This window comes from Megalobrama amblycephala, linkage group LG21, assembly GCF_018812025.1.
Source record: "Megalobrama amblycephala isolate DHTTF-2021 linkage group LG21, ASM1881202v1, whole genome shotgun sequence".
In the NCBI taxonomy this organism is placed as follows: domain Eukaryota; kingdom Metazoa; phylum Chordata; class Actinopteri; order Cypriniformes; family Xenocyprididae; genus Megalobrama; species Megalobrama amblycephala.
The window spans coordinates 8986436-9012778 of NC_063064.1; the positions used below are offsets into that span (position 1 = coordinate 8986436).

Consider the following 26343-nt stretch of genomic DNA (forward strand, 5'->3'; position numbering starts at 1 on the left):
GTCATTTTGGATTAAAGCATCTGCCAAATGCATGAATGAAAATGTAAATGCACTGGGACTGTAACGAATCAGGCTGTTGGACAAACTTCAGAAACCCACTGTGTCCTACAGCGGGGGGTCATACTTGTGGCATGTTTATTAGAGAAGAAGTAATGCAGTATACTGTATTATCCACAAGATTTGCTCAGTTTTAGTCTTTAAGGGAAAATGTGGACAGCATGCTGAAATAAAAACATGATGAATGTAAAACCTGATAGATTGATAGATTAGATAGATAGATAGATAGATAGATAGATAGATAGATAGATAGATAGATAGATAGATAGATAGATAGATAGATAGATAGATAGATAGATAGATAGATATTTTTAATAATTTTTTAATTTATTTTTTAATTATTATTTTAAATTATATTTTTTCTAGCAGTGGTTTTGTTAAATGTTAAAGGGTTAGTTCACCCAAAAATGAAAGTTCTGTCATTTATTACTCACCCTCATGCCGTTCCACACCCGTAAGACCTTCGTTAATCTTCGGAACACAAATTAAGATTTATAAAGGTACTAAAAACATATTTAAATTAGTTCATGTGAGTACAGTGGTTCAATATTAATATTATAAAGCGACGAGAATATTTTTGGTGCGCCAAAAAAACTAAATAATGACTTATTTAGTGATGGCCGATTTCAAAACACTGCTTCAGGAAGCATCGGAGCATAATGAATAAGCATGTCGAATCAGCTGTTCAGAACGCCAAAGTCACATGATTTCAGCAGTTTGGCAGTTTGACACGCGATCCGAATCATGATTCGACACACTGATTCATTATGCTCTGATGCTTCCTGAAGCAGTGTTTTGAAATCGGCCATCATTAAATAAGTTGTTATTTTGTTTTTTTGGCGCACCAAAAATATTCTCATTGCTTTATAACATTAATATTGAACCACTGTACTCACATGAACCGATTTAGATGTGTTTTTAGTACCTTTATGGATCTTGAGAAAGGAAATGTCATTGCTCCCTTTGCAGGCCTCACGGACCCATTGTATTTCAACTAAAATATCTTAATTTGTGTTCCGAAGATTAATAAAGGTCTTACGGGTGTGGAACGGCATGAGGGTGAGTAATAAATGACAGAATTTTCATTTTTGGGTGAACTAAATAAATAAATTATAAAACCACACTATAGCCAAGTGTCACCTTTAGGCCATCACCTAAAGCACAAAAAGCACAAAAGCAAAGCATGCAGCCACCTTTAAAATTTTGTGTTTGAACTTACGATCTGCGGTAGCCCTGTATATTTCTATTGCATCACTTTCGAAGAGTAATTAGATTGTTAAGTGGATTTACTTATTGTAGAGTTAACGAAAGTTATCATGAGCATTGAAATGTCAGATTAAGTGGACGTCATAACAAATGTCAGTAGTTCATTCATAAATCCGTAAGATCTTACCTTCATTCTGTGGAAATACAAACCGGAAGACAGAACTCAACGAGCGCAACGCTGAAAAGGGGCATGGCAACATAAGTTGAAAAGTTGAACTGTGTTCTTCTTAAAGGGTTAGTTCACCCAAAAATTAAAATTCTGTCATTTATTACTCACCCTCATGTCGTTCCACATCCGTAAGACCTTTGTTCGGAACATAAATTAAGATATTTTGATGAAGTCTGAGAAGTTTCTGTCCCTCCATAGAGATCCAACGCAACTACCACTCCAAGGTCCAGAAAGGTAGGAAAAACATCATTAAAAGTACTCCATGTGACTCCAGTGGTTTAACCTCAGTTTTATGAAGCTACATGAGTGCTTTGTTTGTGCAAAAAAACATAATTTACCATTTTATTTATAAAATAATATTATCCAAAGCGTGTTCACGCAACAATGCCAGCTCTCGCGTGAACACAAACACGCATGCATCATGATGCTCTTGTGAACACTCGCGCATGTGCGTTGTATTGACGCGCGAATCTGAGCACAACACATGCGTCGTGATGCTCTCGTGAACGTACGTTGCAGATCTTTTTTTTTTTTTTAAGTAAAGTGGTAAATTATGTTTCTTTGCGCAAATAAAGCACTCACGTTGCTTCATAAATCTGAGGTTAAACCACTGGAGTCACATGGAGTACTGTAATGATGTTTTTCCTACCTTTCTGGACCTTGGAGTGGTAGTTGCGCTGGATCTCTATGGAGGGACAGAAACCTCTCAGACTTCATAAAAAAAAAAAAAAAAAATCTTAATTTGTGTTTCGAAGATGAACGAAGGTCTTACGGATGTGTAACTACATGAGGGTGAGTAATACATTTTCATTTTTGGGTGAACTATCCCTTTAACATGTATGTCAATGTGTACCGGGGCAAGTTGTCACGTCATTGACAATTAAATTTGTTGGCCAAATCAATTATTTGATATCTTTGTCTGTTGTTTCCTTTCACAGTATTGCATGCCAGATTCCATTGTGAAACATATTGTGTTTGCTATTGGGTCATGTTGTCACAAAGGTCAACATTTGTTCAATAAAAAGTATCTTTTTATGGAAATATTCCTTAGTTTTATTTAAAAGTTTTAAGTGTACTTTGAGTTTCTTCCAAACGGTCTCTCTATTGTATCATGTGATGAGCAACCGCCTATCGGTTTATTTGTGGACAGGAAACTTTCACTACGTTTAATGGGCAGCAGTTGTGTAACTCTTAAAAAACATTACTAAACATATTTTGTTTACTCTCCCGCTTGAGACTGAACTAATAGTCTGTGCAGGTTTACCTCAGACAAGGAATGACACACTACGGTCAGTCTTTCATAGAGAAGAGCTGGACTATACGCTCTACATACTAATGTAATCAGCAGAGCACAGACTTCATCTAACGTTACACGATAAACTCTGATCCTGACCAAACCCACGCGCAAAGAATCGTTTCAGTAAGATATTTCACAGAAATGTCGCGCAGGCCGATTGCACTTACTGTACAGCTCGAGAAGTTGAGTTTTGTTCCAAACTTCAGATTTGTCCGACACTTCCGCAGCAGCACAAGCGAAAATATTGACATAAGCAGCATATAAAGGACATAAAACGCTTCATGGAAGCGAATACGAAGAGTTTGAGTGTATCCTTGCATTTCCATTAGAGTTGAGCGCGCCGTATAGACTCCAGCCTGTTTTTCTCCACACTTTCCGCAAGTTTTTAGATTCTCTCTACGTCACTGGTCTCTCCATAGGGCAGAAAAAGGCAAAATATTCCTCTCTTCTTACAGCCCGTCTGCTCTAAACGCGACGCGACCAGATTCGAACGCTGACAGTCAGAAGCGTTTTAGATTCGCGTTACTCGCGTGCAGTGTTTGATAACTCGCTTCCATTAAATGTACATCTTGCGCTACAAAACAGAAGCTGCATCTAAAATGGCTTATATTCCACGAAAACGTGATTTTACACAGTTTAATGCTGCACGACTCGTCATAACTGCATTTACACAGAAATTACAAATGTAGAAATAATATTTTGAAGACTTTGATACACTCATCTCGGGCTTATAGCTAACTGAATTTTTGTAACACTGAAACAAGCATTTTCTGTAAAGCTGCTTTGAAACAATATGTATTGTGAAAAGCTCTCAAATAAGCTTGAGTTGAATAAATATGAACTTATTAACTATTTGGATAACACTGCAGCCTTAACTTGGCCGTGTAAAGATACATTTAGAAGGAAATAATTAGACTCCATATGGAAAAACATCAAATATATTACAAAACACAAGTACAGACAGACTTTTTACATTTGATCCTGCAAAATCTTAATGAGTTAATTAATCATATCTAATTACAAAAGGCACAGCCTCAACTAATCAATCACAAACAACAGTCACAAATACTACATAAAAACATTTTGCAATAGCAACCACAAGAAACGCTAAATGTAAAACAAGAAGATCCAGTGTTGCCCAGATTTAACCTTTAGCACCTTTAGCAGCACAACACATTGTTTTAATTTTTTAAAATAAATTGGCCGCCAAATTGACAGGCCTACCTCCACCTTATAAGTACACAACTGCACACACACAGTGTCCCACCTGTACAGTACAAGAAAATAAATTTAAATAACAATAAAAAAAAGAACAGGATTCGCTCCTGGTAAATAGAAGCCTACATTCTGTGTTTCAACACACAAAGTTGGTCAGTAGCTCTAAGAAATATCACTCTTCTGCTGCCCTGTGCTTTTGTAGGTCACATTTTTAAATGTTGATGTCGAGCTCCTGAAAAGAGGATTTGTGCTCTGGGGATAAAAGACAGACAAAAGCACATTACATAAAAGTAAACTGGTCCATTAAAATGCAGTTTAATGCATTAGTAAACATGTTGGAATAGGGTAAAACTCTCGATAATGTTATCATACCGACTGCCATCTTGCTTTTGCCTTCTCTGCCTCAAACTTGGCAACCTCTTTCCGGTCATGGACAGAAACAAGAAACTTCCAGATCACAAGGAGTGTAATGCCAATGATGAGGACAGACATGCACACGCCCAGAGCGATCAGTGGTGCGTTTGGTGGGTCAGGGCAGGCTGTAGGATAATTATACACACAAACAATTTTGAATATAATTGCAGCTATATGTATAATGCAACAATGTATTAGTTAGAGTATATATATATATGTTCATATATTTAAAAAATGAAATGTTTTAATCTCACCGTAAAGCTTGGGGTTGTAAATGATGCTGCCGTGATCACTGTCCACCAAGCTGAAAGACAGTAGGCAGCTGTCCTCGTTCTGTAAGGTGCACAATGCTGCTCGACTTTCCTCAAAATCTAAAAAAAAAAAAAAAACAATTAAAAGAAATATACACACTATTATATTAATGCACAATAATGCCACGTTTACACTATTGCGTTTTCGTTTTAAAATTAAAACGATCCTCGTTTAAACTGCTGTTTCCACAGCGTTTCAGAAACTATCTCCGTCTACACTACACAACTGAAAACGCATGTCACATGGAAAGAACGAAAATGCACTAGTGTAAACGGGTCCTAAGACCAACAGCATATTAAGATTATTCCAAAGACAACAAGATTTGAATTAATAATCTTTAATTAAAGGGTTAGTTCACCCAAAAATGAAAATTCTGTCATTTATTACTCAGCCTCATGCCGTTCCACACCTGTAAGACCTTCGTTAATCTTCGGAACACAAATTAAGATATTTTTGTTGAAATCCGATGGCTCAGTTAGGCCTCCATAGCCAGCAATGACATATCCACTAATGTACTAAAACATATTTAAATCAGTTCATGTGAGTACAATGGTTCAATATTAATATTATAAAGCGACAGGAATATTTTTGGCTCACCAAAAAAACAAAATAATGACTTATATAGTGATGGCCGATTTCAAAACACTGCTTCAGGAAGCTTCGGAGCATAATGAATCAGCGTGTCGAATCATGATTCGGAGGGCCAGTGTCACATGATTTCAGCAGTTTGGCGGTTTGACACGTGATACGAATCATGATTCAACATGCTGATTCCTAATAAGCTTCCTGAAGCAGTGTTTTGAAATCAGCCATCACTAAATAAGTCGTTATTTTGTTTTTTTGGCGCACCAAAAATATTCTCGACACTTTATAATATTATATTGAACCACTGTACTCACATGAACTGATTAAAATATGTTTTTAGTACATTAATGGATCTTGAGAGAGGAAATGTCATTGCTGGCTATGGAGGCCTCACTGAGCCATCGGATTTCAACAAAAATATCTTAATTTGCGTTCCGAAGTTTAACAAAGGTCTTACAGGTGTGGAACGACATGAGGGTGAGTAATAAATGACATTATTTTAATTTTTGGATGAACTTTTGGGTGAAAAACGGCATTTTAAAATGAAAACGATCCTTGTCTACACTGGCGTTTCCACAAAATTTCAGAAACGATCTCCGTCTACGCTACATGACCGAAAATGCATGTCACATGACCATTCATGCACACTGGGCATGCGTGTACAAGGAGTTTAACTGCACAATGGCTGCTAAAAATGACAAAGCCAGCAAAGATTGCAGTTCAGTCTCCATGTTATTGTTTACACGGTCATCATATGCAGAGCGAATGTGGGCAGCCACACCATCGCTTTCAAAAGTCTTGTTTGGTCTTAGTCTTGTTAAAACGAAAATGCATTTGTGTAAACGGGGCCTAAGATCAACAACAGTTATTAAAGGTGCTAAAGAGGATGTTTTGTTTTATACATTTTTGCAATATTACTTGAAACTGTCTTTACTAACTGATAAAAGACTATTTATTAGGTGCACTGAAAGGAATAATATTAATATACATCATCTGTGCACGAGGTAGGGCCTTAAAAACATCAGCCAATCGTTTACGCGATCATCGTGTAAACGATTGGCCCTCTGGCTTGTCAATCACTGCCGTGACGTTCCTTGTGAGAGATGAACGCGGCTGCGCGCTCCAGTAACTTTCCACACTCCACAGGCGCTGCATGCAATGTTTTTGTCAGGAGACAGGAGTAACAGCTGCAGATTATGAGTTACCTGCGGTCAGTCTGACATAATGAATCCACTAACACGACACAGCGAATGTCGGTGGTAAACACTCGTGTTCCAATACTCGTGCACGAGTTTTGGGAGGCGTTCCCTTGTTGTTCTTACGCATGCGCTCATTTCAAAAACTCACTAACAGTCTTTGGGTTCTCAGTCGACGAAAAGATCCTCTTTAGCACCTTTAAGATTATTCCAAAGAAAAAAAGGTTTGTATTAATAATCTTTAATTAAGGCCCCATTTACACTAGTGTGTTTTAGCTTTAAAACGCATAACTTTTGCTACGGTTACGCCTGTCGTTTACACTGCTCTGGCATTTTCTACCCTCGAAAACCGAGACTTTCGATAACACTGCAGAGCCCATTTTAGTTTCAAAATGCTGGGGTAACTCATCCCAATGGAATTCTTGACATGTATATTACATTCTTCTACAGATGTATTCAATCAGATATGGACACCCTATTTGGATTATGTTTCTCTCACTTTGGACGATTGCTTAATTTTTCTTAAACTATTGTGATGGCTCAAAACAAGAAGCCCTGTAATTGTTTATCTTCTCCTGTAACCTATTTATTTCTTTGACTTTTAATTTGATTAAGAATTGATTTGAGAATTGTGCATTTTAGGTCTGCCTGAGCCTTTTTTCTGTTTTGTTTTGTTTGTTCTGTTGGAGCTTCTTTAACAAAAATCTCAATAAAAGTATTCCAAAAAAAAAAAGGAAAAAAAAAAAAAAAAAATGCTGGAGTTGTGTTTCAGTGTATACGGACCAAAACAGAGACTTCTGAAAACGATAGCATGACTGCCCACGTTTGCTCTGCGTATTCTTGACGACCGTGTAAACGATAACATGGAGACTGAACTGAAATCTTTGCTGGCTTTGTTGTCATTTTTAGCAGCCATTGTGCAGTTAGACTCTACATGCGCAAGAGGCAACTGTTTACACTTGTGTGCATGAATGGTCATGTGACTTGCATTTTCGTTCGTGTAGTACAGATGGAGATTGTTTCTGAAACGCCAGTGTAGACGAGGATCGTTTTCATTTTACACACTAGTGTAAATCGGGCCTAAAATATAATAAGTTGCTCCACCTTTGGAAACAATGTTCCTTTTCTGATGACATCACCAAGCCCTCTTATTTTTAAACCCCGCCTCTCCAACCACCTGTCCTATAAGAGTTGCTTTTTTTAACAATCATTTTAACTCCTGACCAGTGTTGGGGAAAGTTACTATTAAAAATAATGCATTACAATATTGCGTTATTCCCTAAAAAAGTAACTAACTGCGTTACCTAGTTACTTTTTATGGAAAGTAATGCATTATATTATTTTTGCGTTACTTTTTTTCATCTGGGCTGGGCTGTTTGTTTGTTTGTTTGTTTGTTTTAATAACAACAAAAAAGTTCTATTTTTGGCAAATGTAAAGGCCCTTTTACACCAAAACTGAAATGAATAAGCTTCCAACTGAAGGAAATACAAATTCACGCCTGTACAGTAGAGGGCGCAGTTTGAACAAACAAGCCTTTCAGCAGCGCTGCCATTCTGGAATACAGAAGAATAGGAACCAGAAGTAAATGAGTAAATTACAAAGTAACTGCATTACTTATTTGAAAAAGTAACTTAACTAGTTACTTGAAAAAAGTAATCTGATTATGTAACTTGTGTTACTTGTAATGCGTTACTCCGAACACTGCTCCTGACAGATAAAATCAAATCCGTACTATATTTTGTTCTCAAAATTTGTTATTCTTCACTCCAATATTCACCAACCTTTCTTATATACCATGTCATGCATGTATGATATTACCCCGTTCAAATATAATTTTATTCCCTTCCATCTCTGTTCTTTTCTTCACAACTCATTCCTTTGTCCCTCTTGTGTCTTTATCAAAGACAAACAGCGTTTTGTGTCTTTTCATCGTCTCCCGGTCAGAGACCGTAAAGAGCCAGCCTCCACAACACCAGTTGGCTTTTGATCTCAGGGTTCATAATAGACTGATCTTGTATAGACACTTTAGGGTCTTGAAACTCAATGGGCCCCAACAATAGGCTCTCCACACAACAAGCTAAGTAGCATGTTTTCCTTTGTAAAGTGTCAAGAGGGCTGATCTAAAGGATGACTGCTTTTCATGTGCGTGTGTGAGCACATGAATACAGATTTTGAAAGGAAATCAACATGAAAGTATCATAAAATTGTCTGTATGAGTTAAAAGACTTACAGGTTTGGAGTGACATGAGGGTGAGTAAATGATGACACAAAGTTATTAGGTGTACTGTTCCTTTAAAAGAGGTGAAAAGTAGCTTTTTTGCCTACTAAACAACTACACTACTGACCATGTGACCACTATAAACGAACACTGCAGAGAACAAAACAATGGATTCTGACCTGTGGAATTGCTGACAGTGGCATGTAGGGAGTTGCACTTCATGGCACACTCATCCGATGGGCCTTTAGTTTTGAGGTAACACTCCACACAAGACCTGTGGGACACATAATGACAACATAAAAAACCTGTCAACCCCATGCGAGTCCGTCTCTAGAGGAAGCTTAGTTGTGTATTCATTGTGAGTTCATTCTCTCGGTATCTCTCTATCACAGAGTCAAATGACCCATAGGGTGACAGGACCTTTAGTGGGAGGAAATGCAATACCACAGAGCTGCCACATGCCTTTTTGGTGCTCATATATGCCCTCTGGAAATTAGTGGACTAGAGGAAGACTCATTAAAAACACACAGTTGTTCACACAAACGCACAGTCATGAGAAAAAACACAGAGGAAGGTCTGGGTGAGGTGAAGCCGTGGGATGCAATGTCAGTGTGCAAAAAAATAAATTTGTTTTTATTATTATGTAAATGTGATGTTTTACATTGTATAACAGCAACAAAAAATGTATTACTAGTTAGATAGTTAAATTCATTTTCACTGAACAATACATTTTTATTTAGCACCATGCAGCAGGGTTATAATAGTTAACTGAAACTAAAACTAAAACCATAAAAAAGTTGTTGCTTTAAATAAAATATAATATTGAAAAAACTTAAAATAACTAATACTAAAACTGAAAATAAAATAAAAACTATATAGACATTTTAAACAGAAAAAAGAAAATAAAAAAATGACAAAATTACTGACACAAACTAAATTGAAAATGGAAAATATAAAAATAAACACCAATTCAAAATATTAATAACTATAATAGTATCTGAATGGCTGAATGATGCTGCAATAACACTGGCCCCAGAGCATGAGAGCCGAAATTTTAATGTTCATATTAAAAACTATTCTTCTTTGGAATATTTTTCCCAATTAGGATATATAGTATATACATAATAAATATACACAGTACACAAAAATATAAAATATTATGTAAACAAAAACTTTTATTTAGGATGTGATTAATCACTATATATATATATATATATATATATATATATATATATATATATTTTTTTTTTTTTTTTTTTAAATAAATATATATATATATATATATATATATATATATATATATATATATATATATATATATATATATATATATATACACAATAAACAAAAATTTAAAAAGGGACATTTTCTCAAGATTCTTTTTTTTTTTGTATTATTTGTAAAAAAAAAAAAAAAAAAAAAAAAAAAAATGTTTCAGAATAATTTCTTGAACTGTTGATTATACAAATCAGACAGCCCACAGTGATTCAAACCATGTTGTAGTCAAAACAAATGCCTTTAAAAGCTTCATATTCATTTTGAAAGTCAGTGTCAGTCATAGATACCTGAACATGTCTTTACCTGGGTAAGTTACAGATATCTTCACAGGTTGGGCACCTTTCGCACCGCTCTCCTGAGGCTCCGGGAACGGTGCACTCGCACTTCCCACACACACACTTTCCCCGTCCACTGCAGACGGACCCATCTGCAGACGTGCACAAGTTTGTGCTGGTGCTGCAGTTACAGAACTCCCCCATCCAGCCTCTGTGACACACACACTCGCCACAGTCACATTCCCCGTGACCTACACAAACACATATTAACACGAATGAAGGGGGAAAAAAACTGGACATTTATAATGTTACAAAAGATTTCTATCATGGTTTCCACAAAAACATTCAGCAGAACAACTGTTTTCAACATTGGTAATAAGAAGTTGCCATACATACATTATTATTTACTTGATATGCTGATTAATTAATCAAAATCAAAATGAATCAATGATTGTGAACATTGATAGCCGTTATTTAACACAATTTAACACATTACCGTACATTATTAAGGTAGACAAAAGCTTCAAACTTGAATTGCTCCAATAGTAAGAAAATTCCTTATTACAGAATTATTTTATATTAATTAATTATAATTAATTATAAATTAATTATATTTCATTAATTATAATTTTCTTACTCTTTTTTAAAAAAATAATTTAATCACACTAAATTATTGTGATGATTATCACAGTAAATTGACAGCCATAAAATAAATATAAATAAACTCGCATTGCACATTTGCATGGATATGTAAATAAATATAAACATGGGATGGACACGGGACCCTTCCGTCTGTGTCCTCCCAGGCACAGCAACTGTTTTGGCAATTATCAGTGTGTTATTCTTTCATTAACATTCCACAGGGTAAGAGCAGATCAAATATCCCTCCTACTGTGTCAGAGCTTTCTTTTCCTCCCCTCAAATTTTGTCACAGTGTTACAGTAGGTACTGACCTCCGCAAATCTCTCCTCTGAACCTGAGGCAGGAGAAGTCGTCACACTCGCAGTACGCCCCATATACACGACCAAAATTGGATGGGTGGCACACACACTGTCCGCAGAAACACTCGCCCTGGCCGTTGCACATCTCCGCACCTTCGTGTTCCCTGCCACACATAAACTTACATTAAACTATGTCTCCGTGCCTCTCAGGAAACACTCCATGATTCTTGTTCTCACCTGCAGTCACTGACTTGTTCTTGGCCCTCTGTGCACTCGCACTTCGGCCCCACAAAGCCTGGGTCACACACACAGGCTCCGCACTCCAGCGCCCCTTGCCCTCGGCTGCAGTAGGTGCTGTTCGCCTCGGGAGTTTGATGGCAGTCACACACACACTGGGACTCCAGTTCGATCTCTAGGGTATCTTGGAAACCTGCCGGCCGCAAGGAAAACCGCCGTGGGCCAGCAAGACAGCCTTTTAACTCGACCGTAACGTTAAAAGATACCTGAGTGAGAAAAGATGACGTTTGTTTACATTTCTTTGAGAAAATATATAGGAGTCAATTTATTGTCACAGAAAACAGGACATATTTCGCAATGTTTCGAGCAAATATTTTCAAAACGTGTCCAACTTGTTTAGCAAGGTTTGTTTGTAGCCGTCAAACCGTACTGTTTGATTTGCTTGAACACAATAAAGCTGTTATGTACATAGCACAATGAAAGCAAAGACCTTTCTAAACTAAAATAATATGATATTCCTGGTATTATATTGTTTATTGTACTAAAGTGTGACATACCTGTTAAACTTGACATGACAGGCTTTTTATTTATTTATTTATTTTTTTGCTTCAGTCCTGTTTTAGTTTACTAGGGTAGTTTTACTGTAAGTAAAGAAGAATAAAGAACTGACCACATCACCAGCTTTGACATTGGAACAGTTTTTATGTCCGGGGATGATGGTCCCATCCTGACAGAGTGCCGTAAAGGAAATCTGCAGATCCTCAGTGTTTCCCAGAACCTCCAGATCAATCTCCGACCTCAGTTCCTACCAATCAAACAACAGACACAAACTCCTTTAATGTGTAAATTGTGTCATTTTCTCAGTGTTATAAAAACCCTCTTTTAGCCGGTCACTGCAACAAAACAAAACAAAACAAAACAAAACAAAACAAAACAAAACAAAACAAAACAAAAAAACATCAAAGAGCAAACACCAAAAGAAAAAACAAACAAAAACAAAGCAAAAACAACAAAAAAAAATGAGTTCAAATAAATGTAATTTCTGAGACCACAGAGATATGAGAGACTTTAAAATAGCACAGCTCTGAAATCATGTTTAGTGGTCGTCATATAATGCTGCATTTGATAATAATCAAGTATTTCATAGAGCTGGGTAATATAGAAAACAAAATATCAAAACCATGAGTCAGCCAATCAGCTTCAAGAACTCAAAACAATGTTATGTAACTGACGCTATTGGATAAGAACTGAACTGAGCTGGACGATGACATCATTGTTTTCTGCAGAACTGCTTTACAGATGAAATGAACTAATGTAATGATTAATCTTCACAACGAAACTGAATCAACACTGAACTGACTTCAGCTGAACATTATGAAATGTTTTCTTTTAGTTTTCTGCTGTAAAGACTAAATGCATCCTGTGTCATTTTGCAATTATCACTATAAAGCCGCTTTGAACCAATCTGAATTGTATAAAGTGCTATATAAATAAAGTTGACCTGACTTATATAATTATGTGGTATACTGTAAGCTGGAGAACCTGAGCCTCCCATCATGTGTCTGGATGACTCACGTGCCGAGTCAGCGATACGAGCATGCCAGACGTCCAGATCATTTTTAGATGGTTAACTTCAGTTCAAATAGTCTATTCTACTATTTTGACTGGGGTTTGTCATTGACTCTTCAATAATACACCACCATAGCGCACCTGTGTCAGGTAGGTGGGATGTGCAGCACTCGGGTAGTTTTTAGAGGGTTCTAATGAAGATTAGAGAGCAGGCAGAGGAAAGAGAGAGTGGGGGATGGAGAAACGGAGATGAAGAGATCAAACAACAGCCAAAGAACGAGTGCAGACACGCTCTGTGAACACGGCGATTCCCAAGAAAATGAGCAGAGGGGGTTAAAAGGAGGGGAAAATCTTTTTTAAAAATTTCCTCAGTGACTAACAGTAATGGACTATAAACCTATTTTTGATTTGTACCAATTTTTAGCTCTTTTTTTTATTTCAGTTTTTATTATTATTATTATTATTATAAATTATTATTAAAAATTTTGTATGTATGTGACCATGGACCACAAAATCAGTCATAAGTCGCATGGGTATATTTGTAGCAATATGCACAAGTTCATTGTATGGGTCATAAGAAATTATTTCTTTTATGCCAAAAATCATTAGAACATTAAGTAAAGATCATGTTCCATTAAGATATTTTGTAAATTTCCTACTGTAAATATATCAAAAATGTATTTTTGTGAGTGGATATGCATTGCTAAGGACTTCATATGGACAACTTTAAAGGCGATTTTCTCAATATTTTGATTTTTTTGCACCCTCAGATTCCAAAATATTTGTACGTCGGCCAAATATTATCCTATCCTAACAAACCATACATCAATGGAAAGCTTATTTATTCAACTTTGAATGATGATGTATAAATCTCAATTTCAAAAAATTGACCCTTATGACTGGTTTTGTGGTCCATGGTCACGTCAAATAAATAAATAGCTTGTTTCTAAAGGTGTTGAAATCATATATATTTGTATATTAATGTATACAATGTATATAATATATTTACAACAAATAAATTATTTTTAATTTGCAATAATTCCTAGACTTCAAACATGGCATTTTAACTTCTAAAATGATCACTAAATCACTTATAATTCTTAAGAAGCCTCATCCATGATAACATTTCAGACTTCACAAAGCATAAAAACACGTGCATGATCATCAAATGTATGAACGTTGGCCTAATATGGCAATTGACACCATCAACTGTCCAGAAACACTGTCACATTACCCGAGACCTGTGAATATGTGTTCTTGTACCTTATATGAGGTCATGATAAGTTCCAAAATGTTCCTTGAATCGGATGCCAACACCCCCACAGTAGCACCAGGAATCAGACTTGCATAATTCTGTCAGAAATGCAAAAGAAAGTTGTTAAACATCAACTCCAAACTCCTGGAGAGTAGCCACAGAATTTGAGATGTGGGAGAACGATAAGGAGAAAGGGAGGGAAGAAGAAAGAAAAGGAGAACTCTGAAAACATTAAATATTTGTGTCATGAGAGGTCGGTCTGGGTGATGTGATAAAGAATGTGTTTGAGCATGTTGTTAGGAGAACTGAATATACTAGTGATTCATGCAGTCTATTCACTCGCTGATATATCTTCCTTCACGGGTCCTCTCAGGTTCCACATACACAGAAAAACAGAGTTTGCCTCATTGTGGCCTAATATGAATAAACATGAGTTAGAAAGTCCCACTCTTTTCTCACCTCATAGTTCTGTCTCTGGTTTTCAGTCACAGCAAATATAAGGAGGATATTGTTTTCAACAAGTTTGTCGACAAGCTGCCCTAATGTTGGATACTCCTAAATATGGAGGACAAAAGCACCAAAAACAAGATACTCAGAATTTGTTGTCACACAACAACAAATTCACAAAAAATAATACAGGGGACAGGACATAATTATATTAATTTGTTTTTAAAAAAAAGCAATATTTAATTATTTTTTGGTTTAAAACATAATCATTAAAGAAGAACTCAAAATAAATATTGCATTGCCGTTTGTAAAGGAATATTCCAGGTTATATACAAATTAAGTTCAATTGACATAATCTGAAAATAATGAATTATTACTGTAAATGCTTTCACAAAATTATGATTTCACTTTTCTGTTGTGAAAACCTTTGGACAACTTCCCCCATAGGCAGATAAAATGGTTTTTCACTATTTTAATTACATTTCTTCCTTAATTTTTTTAAGTAACTAAAACAGAATTAAGAATAATTATTATATTATATTATATTATATTATATTATATTATATTATATTATATTATATTATATTATATTATATTATATTATATTTTTAAAGGATTAGTTCACTTAATTTACTCATCTCCATGTCATCCATGATATTTATTCATGTCTTTCTTTCTTCAGTCGAAAAGAAATTATGGTTTTTGAGGAAAACATTCAAGGATTTTTCTCCATATAGTGGACTGAAGGGGTGGAAGGACCAAATTACAAGTTTCAGTGCAGCTTTTCGTCCGCCCAGACAAGGAATAAGGGTCTTATCTAGCAAAACAATTGGTCATTTTCTGAAAAAAATTAAAAATGATATACCATTTAACAACAAATGCCCATCTTGCATTGCTCTGCAATGTGCCACGCTTACGTAATCACATTGGAATGGTCATGCGTGGCGTAGGTGGAAGTATCACGGTAGGGCGAAAAACTTCAAAATTGTCTGACATCGTTGTATTACATTTTTTTGTAAAGGCTGTTTGGCTTATTCTTTGCACGTTCGCTTTGTAAACAATCGCTAGGTACTTCCGCTTACGTCACGCGTGACCTTTTCAACGTGATTACGTAATGTGTGGTGCATCACGGAGCAGTGCAAGATGAGCATTTGTGGTTAAAAAGTATATAATTTATTTATTTTTTTTTAGAAAATGACTGATTGTTTCACTAGATAAGACCCTTATTCCTCGTCTGGGATCGTGTAGAGCACTTTGAAGCTGCACTGAAACTGCAATTTGGACCTTCAACCCGTTGGTAGCCATTGAAGTCCATTAAATGGAGAAAAATCCTGGAAAGTTTTATTCAAAAACCATAATTTCTTTTCGACTGAAGAAAGAGACATAAACATCTTGGATGACATGGGGGTGAGTAAATTATTATAGGAAATTTTAATTCTGTAGGGAACTAATCCTTTAAGTGCAAATATTCCATGAATGCATTAATTTGACTACCAAAATAAAATCTATATTTTAAATAAATAAATAAGAATTAGGAGGAAGTTTTTTAGTAATAGTAATAGTAGAGTTATAGCATGTCACACCGCAGGAAACAACTTCCTAAAAGTAGTTCCCATAAGCTACCAAAATGTATATTATTATTGTAAATGCATACCTGTAAACGTATTACTTTTCCTTTTAGAAACTGAAAGATCAATATTATTTTCTGTGGTGTGCTGCTGCTAACCTTTGACAGTACGCCATATTTAATTTAATGCAAATGAAAACAGGCTGTTAGTGATATATGTATGTTCAATGGGTAGGACTATTGTTTATCTTGTATGATGTCGATCGTTCAGCTGATGAAATACTGACAATGTGCATTTCCAAAAACTACATCTATCCCTCACAGCCACTAATTTATTGACTATAGAGTTTCATTTCTATTTATTGTAACCCGGAATATTTCTTTAAGTGATCCAAATTTCCTGATTACTCAGGAATTGAAGCTGCAGACTTCACCTTACCAGGTGGGCAGTCATGGAATACTCATTATTGCCATCCATGTGACACTCTCCGTCATTGGGAACAACGATGCCGGACATTTTGCTATCCATCCCAAAATGAGAATCAGCATCGCTCACGAACACCAACAGCTTCATGGAATCGTTCCGCCAGCCAATCCTATCCTGAGGTGGGATGGACATTTCCAGAAAGTTGGAACAAAATGGCATCCCTCCATAAAAACAAAAACTGAGAAGGATTTCAAGAGAGTCTGTGGAAAGCGCACTTACCCCACACACCGCTGCCTGCATGATGGCGTCAAAACCGCCCTCTGGCACGTCAATGTTAGCAGATACTTGTTGCTTTGAGACGATCTCATTAAACTTGTCAGTACTGCTTGTTAACGACAGGAGGTGTCTGTATCCAAATGTGGGGGGACATTCATGATCAACACTCCTGCAAAAGATAAAAGTGAAAAAAATGGGTTTCTATTGTCTGAAAGAGTTCATCATTCACTTCTTAATGGAAGATGATGTAACGCACTGATCTCAGTGGTCATAAATACAATCGGTTGAAATTAAATCACACGTTTCCCCCACTGATGTCCCATTGGCTGTCACAATTCATCTTACTTCTTGGGTTTATACTGGCAGACCCTTTAGATTTGGCTATGGTGGTGTATTATGGGAATTACCTGCAGGGATTGGCCAGCTCCTCGTGTGTTATCTTGATGAAAGGCAGAACTGGTTTCTCCACAAAGGAGCCGAATCCTAGTCTGAATTTGCTGGTAAGACTAGCCATCTCTTTTGAGAGATTGGAACCCAAGTCTTTGATCATTTTCAGATCATCAACCATAGATGCTGACAGGTCCATCAGGTAATAGATGTCCACCGGATGATCCTCCGGTTGCTGCACTTGAATCTGAAAGTTCAGCTTGACTTCCTGTGGAAGAGAAATGACAAATAAAGCTCACATTCTAAGATTCCAGTGTGGTACAAAAGTTTTCCAGGTCAGAGTGATCTTCAGTGCCCACTTCTAACCAGTAGACATTATTTAGTTTGTCTATAGATTGTTTTCTGTCTCTGAATGAGTAAATCTAACCGTCTGGGGAAGTACCTCAACAGCAGACGAGCCGCTGTGGGTAGAGAGAGAGATGTTTCTTTGATTTTCAAATCTGTGTCACCCATTTTTATACCTGGTCTAAGCTGGAGGTGCATCTTCTGAGGAGCGATGTATGAAACATTGGTGTGGCCGGCACGCTTTCCTAACCCTTGATCCTTCAGCACTTTGACATTTGTGACGGGGAACTCCACGAATTCGCCAGAGCATCCCTTTTGAAGAAGAGCCTCTGGTGTGTCGCATCTCTCCTCGATTGAGAAAAAGTCGGTGAAATTCTAGATAAAGAATTTTAACCATTATTAGTAATGCTTTACAGTGTTGCATATAGTGACATAAGTAACAAAAATGGAAATAAGAATAATTTTAAGCAGCTTTACAAAAACGATGTAAAAAATTATTTTTCAAAGTTGTAAATAAAACAAAGATTATTGAAGTATGTTTTATATGTAAATTTACTTCAGAATTTCATGTTTAATTCAATGTGTTACTTGGCACTTCTTTGCAATGATTTCTAAAATTTACTAGCAATTAGCAAATAGCGAAAATTGTTTATAAATAAATCATTTTTTCCCCTCCCAGTGTATTATCCATTTTAAAGGAAATTTGTTTTTTGGCCCCCCACAAGTGGTACAGCATACACATAGCCTACATCTTTTTTCACAACACATTACAATCACATTAAATCCATAATAGAAAAAATGGTCCCACTTTATATTAGGTGGCCTTAAAGGGTTAGTTCACCCAAAAATGAAAATGATGTCATTAATGACTCACCTCATGTCGTACCAAACCCGTAAGACCTCCATTCATCTTCCGAACACAGTTTAAGATATTTTAGATTTAGTCCGAGAGCTTTCTGTCCCTCCATTGAAAATGTATGTACGGTGCACTGTCCATGTCCAGAAAGGTAATAAAACATCATCAAAGTAGTCCATGTGACATCAGTTGGTTAATTAGAAGTTTTTGAAGCATCTAAAATACATTTTGGTCCAAAAATAACAAAAACTACGACTTTATTCAGTATTGTCTTCTCTTCTGGGTCTGTGTATATCCGCTTTCAATCCACAGTGACGCTGCTTCTTCTTCTTCTACGGCGGTTGGCATCCAGCTTATTGGTGCATTACCGCCCCCTTCTGCTTCGGACAGTGACGCTGATGACGTGTTATGTAGTGCGCCCGAGCTTCGTTTACAGTCTGAGGGAGACGCACGCTGTATTCAAGCTATTCTACATTGTTTGTATTTTGGTATTGCTATATTTGTTCAAAATGGTGCGTAGGTGTGCATGTCGCGGATGTCCTAATCGCGTCACTGTCCGGAGCAGAAGGGGGCGGTAATGCACCAATAAGCTGGATGCCAACCGCCGTAGAAGAAGAAGATGCAGCGTCACTGTGGATTGAAAGCGGATATACACAGACCCGGAAGAGAAGGCAATGCTGAATAAAGTCGTAGTTTTTGTTATTTTTGGACCAAAATGTATTTTAGATGCTTCAAAAACTTCTAAGTAACCCACTGATGTCACATGAACTACTTTGATGTTTTTATTACCTTTCTGGACATGGACAGTATACCGTACATACATTTTCAATGGAGGGACAGAAAGCTGTCGGACTAAATCTAAAATATCTTAAACTGTTTTTCCGAAGATGAACAGAGGTCTTATGGGTTTGGAATGACATGAGGGTGAGTCATTAATGACATCATTTTCATTTTTGGGTGAACTAACTCTTTAACTACTATGTACTTACATTTAAATGAATCATTTGATACAACGCACTTATTGTGTATATGGGTTATTGACGAATAAGGTTTTTTAAAAGTGTAAAAAGAAGATATAATTAATTTTGAAGTTTTAAGTGTTAACAATGAGATTATGTGGTTTTTATAATAAATTAACTCTGTTTTTGTCATTTTTTACAAGATGGACAAAATTTGTCACCAAAAAAGTCATAACCAAAATTTCAGTTTTACCGAATTACATTTTTGGTTATACCGAATGACAATATTTTCAAACAATGCTAACAGGCTGATATCTAGCTAGCTAGCAAAAAAGACAATCAAATATTTTATGTTTAGTACAAGTTTTTAAAATATTACAACATTTTCCATGATTTTATAGCGGTTGTACCGAATGACCTGATGTTTCAGGACATGCATATGAGAAAGTGAAAACATGAATTTTTCAAATAGTTAAGAGAGAGTTAGTTACTTTGCTTCACAACCATGTGGTCCTTTACAGGTGTCTGAATGATGTCACATCCTGTCACATGATGTTTTATTAACAAAATTCATAATAATCATCACGTCATTTCAGCCAGCTGTTAGCAATCAGTAATCAATATATAGACACAGTCGACTCACCCGTATTCCTCAACAGTTTTACAGCATCCCTCCACCACCCCGTCTCCTCACACTTGCCTGGTTACTTTCCTAACCAGAATACGGGGGGAGTACTTTGTGTTCGGGCCAAAATACCGAGCTCGGAGCCCTCTCCTCGGACAGCACGCCAAATATGCATACTACTAAGCATACTATTTACTATCTGATTATTTGTAAGTGTGAATTCGTGAAATGATATTGACCACATGACTTGATCCAAAATGGTCCCTTTATATTGGTTACTCCGAATGACATCAATGAAATTCATTTTTCTGGTCATTCTTTCTCATAACAAAGCAATGACTTCTACACATAATTTTAATACCATTTTGCACTATGTTGATATATGATGTTATAAAATTATGCCAGAATAAAAAATATATACATTTATTACATTTTAAGATATTTTAATCACAAATGAAATGGCTGTATTGGCCTTTGGACGGTTAAACCGAATGACCTTTTGACACTTTAAAATCTTTATATACCTTTATATGTAGCAAAATATACTTATAACCTTTTGGATTCAATAAAAGTGATACAGTTGTACTACCTTACATACTTTGGATGTCATATCTTTGTTTTTTAGTATTATTAAAGCCTTTGGACAAAAAAAATGACCCGTCACGTCATTGACCCCCATACATGTTTTTACATTGTGCTTATATTTTAAAAAATATCTGCATGTAATTACAGCTGTAATTACATTTATAATTACCTTTACACCTTAAACCTAGCCATACCACCAAACCTGTCCCTAACCTTACCTGTATCCCACCTAAAGAGCAGCAAAAGCGTTTTGCAATACAATTAATTCATTAAAAAGAGGATGTGAAGAAACATTTACTACCATTGTTGCAATATTATATTATATCATGTTAATTATATTATATTTTTAGAATATATTTAAAAAATATATATTTTCATATTCTCTTTTTTTTGTGAACTATCCTAAAAAAAAAAAAAGTTTGCGCACTGCGTGCACAGCAAAATAGTGTAGGATTTACAGAAAAATGCTAGTAAATTTCACAAATAATTACGAAGCACTTCTGATGGGAGTGCTGTGTTACCTGTAGTGTGCACCAGGCGCACTGCGGCCCCAGCTGCAGACACTCGTCACAGGAGAGAGCGCTGAATTGAGAACACGTCCCTGCACACAAGACACAGTGCAGCGTGGTTTGTGGATGCGGTTCGCTTGTTTCTCACGCAAGATCAAAACCATACAAAGTCAGCTGATTTTTCTATACTCTGCCAAAAAGTATTCTGATAAGCAAAGTACACTGAAAGTACACTAAAAATGACTGTTAAATCATGTTTTTTTACATTTACATTTACATTTATTCATTTGACTTTTTCTTTGATTCACTTACAAGTAATGCATCTTATTTCTACTTTTCCATTACAATATACTGCTTTTGTTTAAAGTGAAACCAACAAACATAGCAGGTGAGTTAGATTGACGCATTTTGTGTTCAAAAATGCTTACACTGAAAAAAACAATTGGGTTTGTGGTTCAGTTCCCAGCATGCACTGGAGTTAGGGTAAATAAGTATGGTAGCATTACTGTTTAACCTTTTTCTTTTTTTTACATTATTGTTAATTTTGTTTGTCATTTTTATTAACTTGTTGTCTTGTGATGTCTTGTTTGTTTCTCTATTAAATTGATCAGTTAGTTGATTGTAATCCTTGTTGTGTTTCATGTACCCAGTTTTAAGGCATGTATGTGACATTCTTGGGTGATTTATATCTTGAGAGCCTTCAGATGAGTGTTTACATAATTATGTGACAGTCAACAAGAACTCTGAACATGTAGCTATTCTCATAAAAACACACGAAGAAGAAGCACACATTGAACAATTTAAATGTAAATGAGGGAAACAACCTTAGAGCTCTTTTTAAATGACACAACCTAGATTTATATATCTAAATAGGTCATTGTAACATTAACGCAGATTTTCAAAAATCAAAAATGCTTTTTCAAATAAAATATTTGAGTCAGCTTACAAACTTTTCATATTTTTAAAGCCGGAATTAAAATCTGAATGGGGAACGAAACTGCACGTATATAGCTACTGTACTGTATGTGTGTGTGATTGATCAAAAATGTGTTCAATCTTACCTCCGACATTGCCGAGCCAGAAGTGAAGGACAAGATAGAGTAAAACAATCCCCATTAGTCCTCACGGTTTCTGATCACAGGAGAAAAACACAGTTCATATTCTCACACAAACAAACGCGGGATGCGATCATGTAGCGCGAGCAGGTCTGAGCTCACCTGGACAGACAGACACAGCCCAACCTTTATATGTACTTCCGTGCAACGCCACAGGTAAGTGACTCTCTCACAAGTGCAGAAATTTCACACAGAAACTTGTCACAGCACAACAGCTTGTCTAACGCACTTAACATCGCGTTTATGAGTAAGAAATAGATTAACTACTAAAGTATTTTACTAGAGTAGATTGAGAACTAGAGTATTTAGCCTACACTTGACTCTAGTGATCATTTCATCGTTAGATATTTTATCCACGGATGAAATTCGAACGAAGTTCTACCATTTTCATAATCTAGAAATGAATAAGGTTGTATAGCTTAATATATTTGACGCATTAGTGTGCCACTTTCATTAGCAAGCTATAATGTGACGTTTTCTACTCAGATGTCTTTCTCACTTCTGCAAACATGGTTTTATGTGGTATAAGTTGCGACATTGAGAATGATACTGGTTATATTGAATTGTTCGTCTTGGTAAAATGCCCACGCTATTGCATTAGATAACAAAATCTGAAATTTATTGGTATGTATTATTAAAGAAATATAGCACCTACCGTTGGCAAGCACAACCAAAGACAGGAAGAAGTTGTTTGTTTGGTTTTAAATTATATAGCCATATATATGTTGTTAAAAAAAAACCCTAAGATTAAAAGTAGTTAAATACTCCCTGGTTGTAAAAAATGAGTCTAACATGGTCTAGTAGTAAAAAGTATTTAGATATTCTCTGGTTGTAAAATATTAGTCTAACATAGTAGTTAATGCGATGAACTGCTTGTTAATTGGACTCCTGTGTGAACTTGAGGGGAAATGACTTCCTACATTCACTAAACTCACTCTGACTGGAACTAGTTAAATATTACATCATTAATGTGACTAAAATAGGTAAAGTTATTTGTGAGAAAATATGAACTTTAGGCCTATTTTAATTTATATATTGTTATCTATCAAGTCCAAGTCCATGTATAGCTACAATATGTAAATAAACAAGCTTTCGCAGCATTACTTGAATTTTTAACTATCAGTGTAGAATGAGGCTTTCAATGTACTCAACTTTTATGAAAGATTTCTGTCAGTAATTTTCGGAGGGCAGTCTGTTGACTTAGTCTTGTGTTAGCTAGGTCACAGTTAGCTAACTGCCAATCTTAAAGGATTAGTTCACTTTCAAATTAAAATTTCCTGATAATTTACTCACCCTCATGTCATCCAAGATGTCCATGTCCTTCTCTCTTCAGTTGAAAAGAAATTAAGGTTTTTGATGAAAACATTCCAGGATTTTTCTCCATATAGGCTAGTGGACTTCAATGGCCTCCAAATGGTTGAAGGTCAAAATTAGTTTCATTGCAGCTTCAAAGCGTTCTATACTATCCCATACGAAGAATAAGGGTCTTATCTAGAGAAACCATCACTCATTTTCTAAAAAAAAATAAAAATTATATATACGTTTTAACAATAAATGCTCATCTTGAACTAGCTCTCTTCTTCTTCTCTATTAGAATTCTGGCAGTGTAGACACTACTAAGTGTATTATTGCCCTCCTCAGGTCAAAGTTTGAACTAATTGTTATATACTTGCACTAGCATATTGTATATGACAATTTAGTTCAAACTTTGACCTGAGGAGGGCAGTAATGCACTTAGCAGTGCTGGAATTCTAATAGAGAAAAAGAAGAACAGAGCTAGTTCAACATGAGCATTTATGGTTAAAATGTATAAAATTAAAAAAATAAAATTAGAAAATGAGAGATGATTTCTCTAGATAAGACCCTTCTGGGATCGTGTAGAACGCTTTGAAGCTGCAATGAAACTGTACTTTTGACCTTCAACCATTTGGAGGCCATTGAAGTCCACTATATGGAGAAAAATCCTGGAACGTTTTCATTGAAAACCTTAATTTCTTTTTGACTGAAGAAAGAAAGACATGAACATCTTGGATGACATGGGGGTGAGAAAATTATCAGGACATTTAAATTTGAAAGTGAACTAATCCTTTAAAGTAGGGCTGCACGATATATCGCATGAGATTGTCACGCGCATTTCGTCAGAAAGCCGGTTCCCTGATTACCGCTAAATCGCCATCACCTGCTTTCAAATGGGGCGGCATTTAATAGACAGAACCGTAGATCACTGAAAAGCCACGCAATATCGCGTTCAACGCAGATAACGCCTTGATAATGAACGCGAATCTGGCTTTTCAGTGACTACGGTTGTCTATTAAATGCCGCCCCATTAAAGCAGGTGATGGCATTTAGCGGTTCAGGGAACCGGCTTTTACTGAAAATGCTGTGACAATCTCATGCGAAATGTAGCCCTACTTTAAAGGCATTTTTAAAGAAAGCACTGAAGTTTCTGTGATATAGTCTAACTAACTTGCAATCTAACTATTGTGGTTACTGACATGTTTGAAAATGCTGCTGAAATGTAAACTTGCATGAATTATGAAAACATAATACCTGCTAACTGTAGCCTTGATTTCCTTGAGGGATGTTTGAGCTTTAATTATGGGAATCAAGCTCACATAAACCCCCCATAATTCACACACTGACTGAGTTGCAGTTAAATCACTAGAAGCCCCCAAGTCATTATGCTGGTTGTGATTCCTGTTTGACTAATCCTGGAAGGCATCAGATCACAAGGGCTTCACTGACTCCGTTTGGCAGTTGCCCGTAATGTCACATTTGCACATAAAATATCACCTGTCACTCACCTGCCAACTGTATGATTTCTGGTAACATGGTCTCTGCAAATAGCAGTCAATGTGAACAACACATAAGTGTTTATCTCTTCTTTCAGTGTTTAGTTGATACCGTATATTGCTATACAGTATTTATCATCCGTTAAATGTAATTAGGACTGAAAACAAGCCTACAGCAAACATAGAGGTTAACCTCAGGCTATGACCTTGCAATGAATCATGCCTTATCAGCACATTACTTTAGATATCAAACATCTGCTCAATCCCATCACTAACCTCAATCATAATAATATGGATTAATGAAAAACACCCCTACATACCCTTACATATGACCCCTAAATATATATATATATACACCAACATGTCTTTTACGAATCAATTCTGTTAATATCTTGTTTTCTGCAGTGCACTTTCATTGACTTATATATGTGTATTGCCATGTGTATCCATAGGGAACAGCCTGATTCTTCAACAAAGCCTGTGGGAATCCCCATGGCCTTGAGTAATATTAATATTTGTTAAGTGTGGTTGCATGTGACACATTCCTCTCTCTATGCATGAAAACAGGTGTGTGTGTGTGTGTGTGTGTGTGTGTGTGTGTGTGTGTGTGTGTGTGTGTGAGGTGGAGAGAGCCACGCCTGACCATGAAGAGCCGTGACTCAGCCTCTGTCTGAGACCACAGAAAGCACAGACGTATATAGATAAAACCATGTCAATGTTTAACTGATCAGGTTCTACAAAATGAGCACAGGTCATTGTTTTCATATTTCAAAAGAATGACAGAATGTAATGATTAACATGATTGTGATTCGTTGGGGTGGCCACCAGTGTGAACGAGTGGATGATGCCTTGGGATAGATTTTACTGTTACAGTAAGTTCCTTCTAAAATTCCTTGGCATCTTGGCAAATCCAAGCACAGTTTGAGACATTGTTGTAATGTCTTCTGAAACTCTAGAGGAGACATGTGAGATTACTGGGGACTTTTTCTTAGGAGAAAAGTTTGGGAAGCACCAGATTTAACCACAGGTCTCTATTTACTCTCAATTTAATCTAATTTCTACAGTTTAAATTATTTACATTTTCAAACGGCGCATTTGTGATTTTTCCTGAAGTGTTTATCTCTTTGATAGTAAAATCTACAAGAAAGAGATCACTATGCCCAAC

The 26343-nt window shown here is 36.1% G+C and overlaps 2 protein-coding genes across 2 annotated transcripts in view; both read right to left on the minus strand.

Annotated features, from left to right (window-relative positions):
* Positions 1-3388, minus strand: part of pla2r1 (phospholipase A2 receptor 1) — a 37581-nt gene extending 34193 nt beyond the window's left edge. The window contains 2 exon segments of the mRNA XM_048172166.1: positions 2957-3043; positions 3046-3388. Coding sequence (XP_048028123.1) covers positions 2957-3043; positions 3046-3115 — 157 coding nt within the window. The 5' untranslated portion in view covers positions 3116-3388.
* Positions 3389-3711: 323 nt separating this feature from the next.
* Positions 3712-18103, minus strand: itgb6 (integrin, beta 6). Its single transcript, XM_048172167.1, has 14 exons — positions 17914-18103; positions 17413-17660; positions 17009-17174; positions 16742-16903; positions 14748-14843; positions 14297-14386; positions 12135-12269; positions 11465-11730; positions 11240-11391; positions 10315-10537; positions 8913-9007; positions 4676-4792; positions 4380-4546; positions 3712-4259 (listed from the first exon to the last, which is right to left on the minus strand). Exons 1-14 carry the CDS (start codon positions 17959-17961, stop codon positions 4170-4172), a joined length of 2055 nt encoding a protein of 684 aa, XP_048028124.1. The 5' UTR covers positions 17962-18103; the 3' UTR covers positions 3712-4169.
* Between the last annotated feature and the right edge of the window lie 8240 nt (positions 18104-26343).

Bases quoted from the DNA above. Each gene is read 5' to 3' on its own strand.
- itgb6 (XM_048172167.1), bottom strand. From the start codon at position 17,961: ATGTTTCATACATCGCTCCTCAGAAGATGCACCTCCAGCTTAGACCAG. The intron at 17,661-17,913 runs GTATAAAAATGG...TCTCTTCCACAG, and splicing joins GCACCTCCAGCTTAGACCAG to GAAGTCAAGCTGAACTTTCA. The intron at 11,392-11,464 runs GTGAGAACAAGA...TATGTGTGGCAG, and splicing joins GAACAAGTCAGTGACTGCAG to GGAACACGAAGGTGCGGAGA.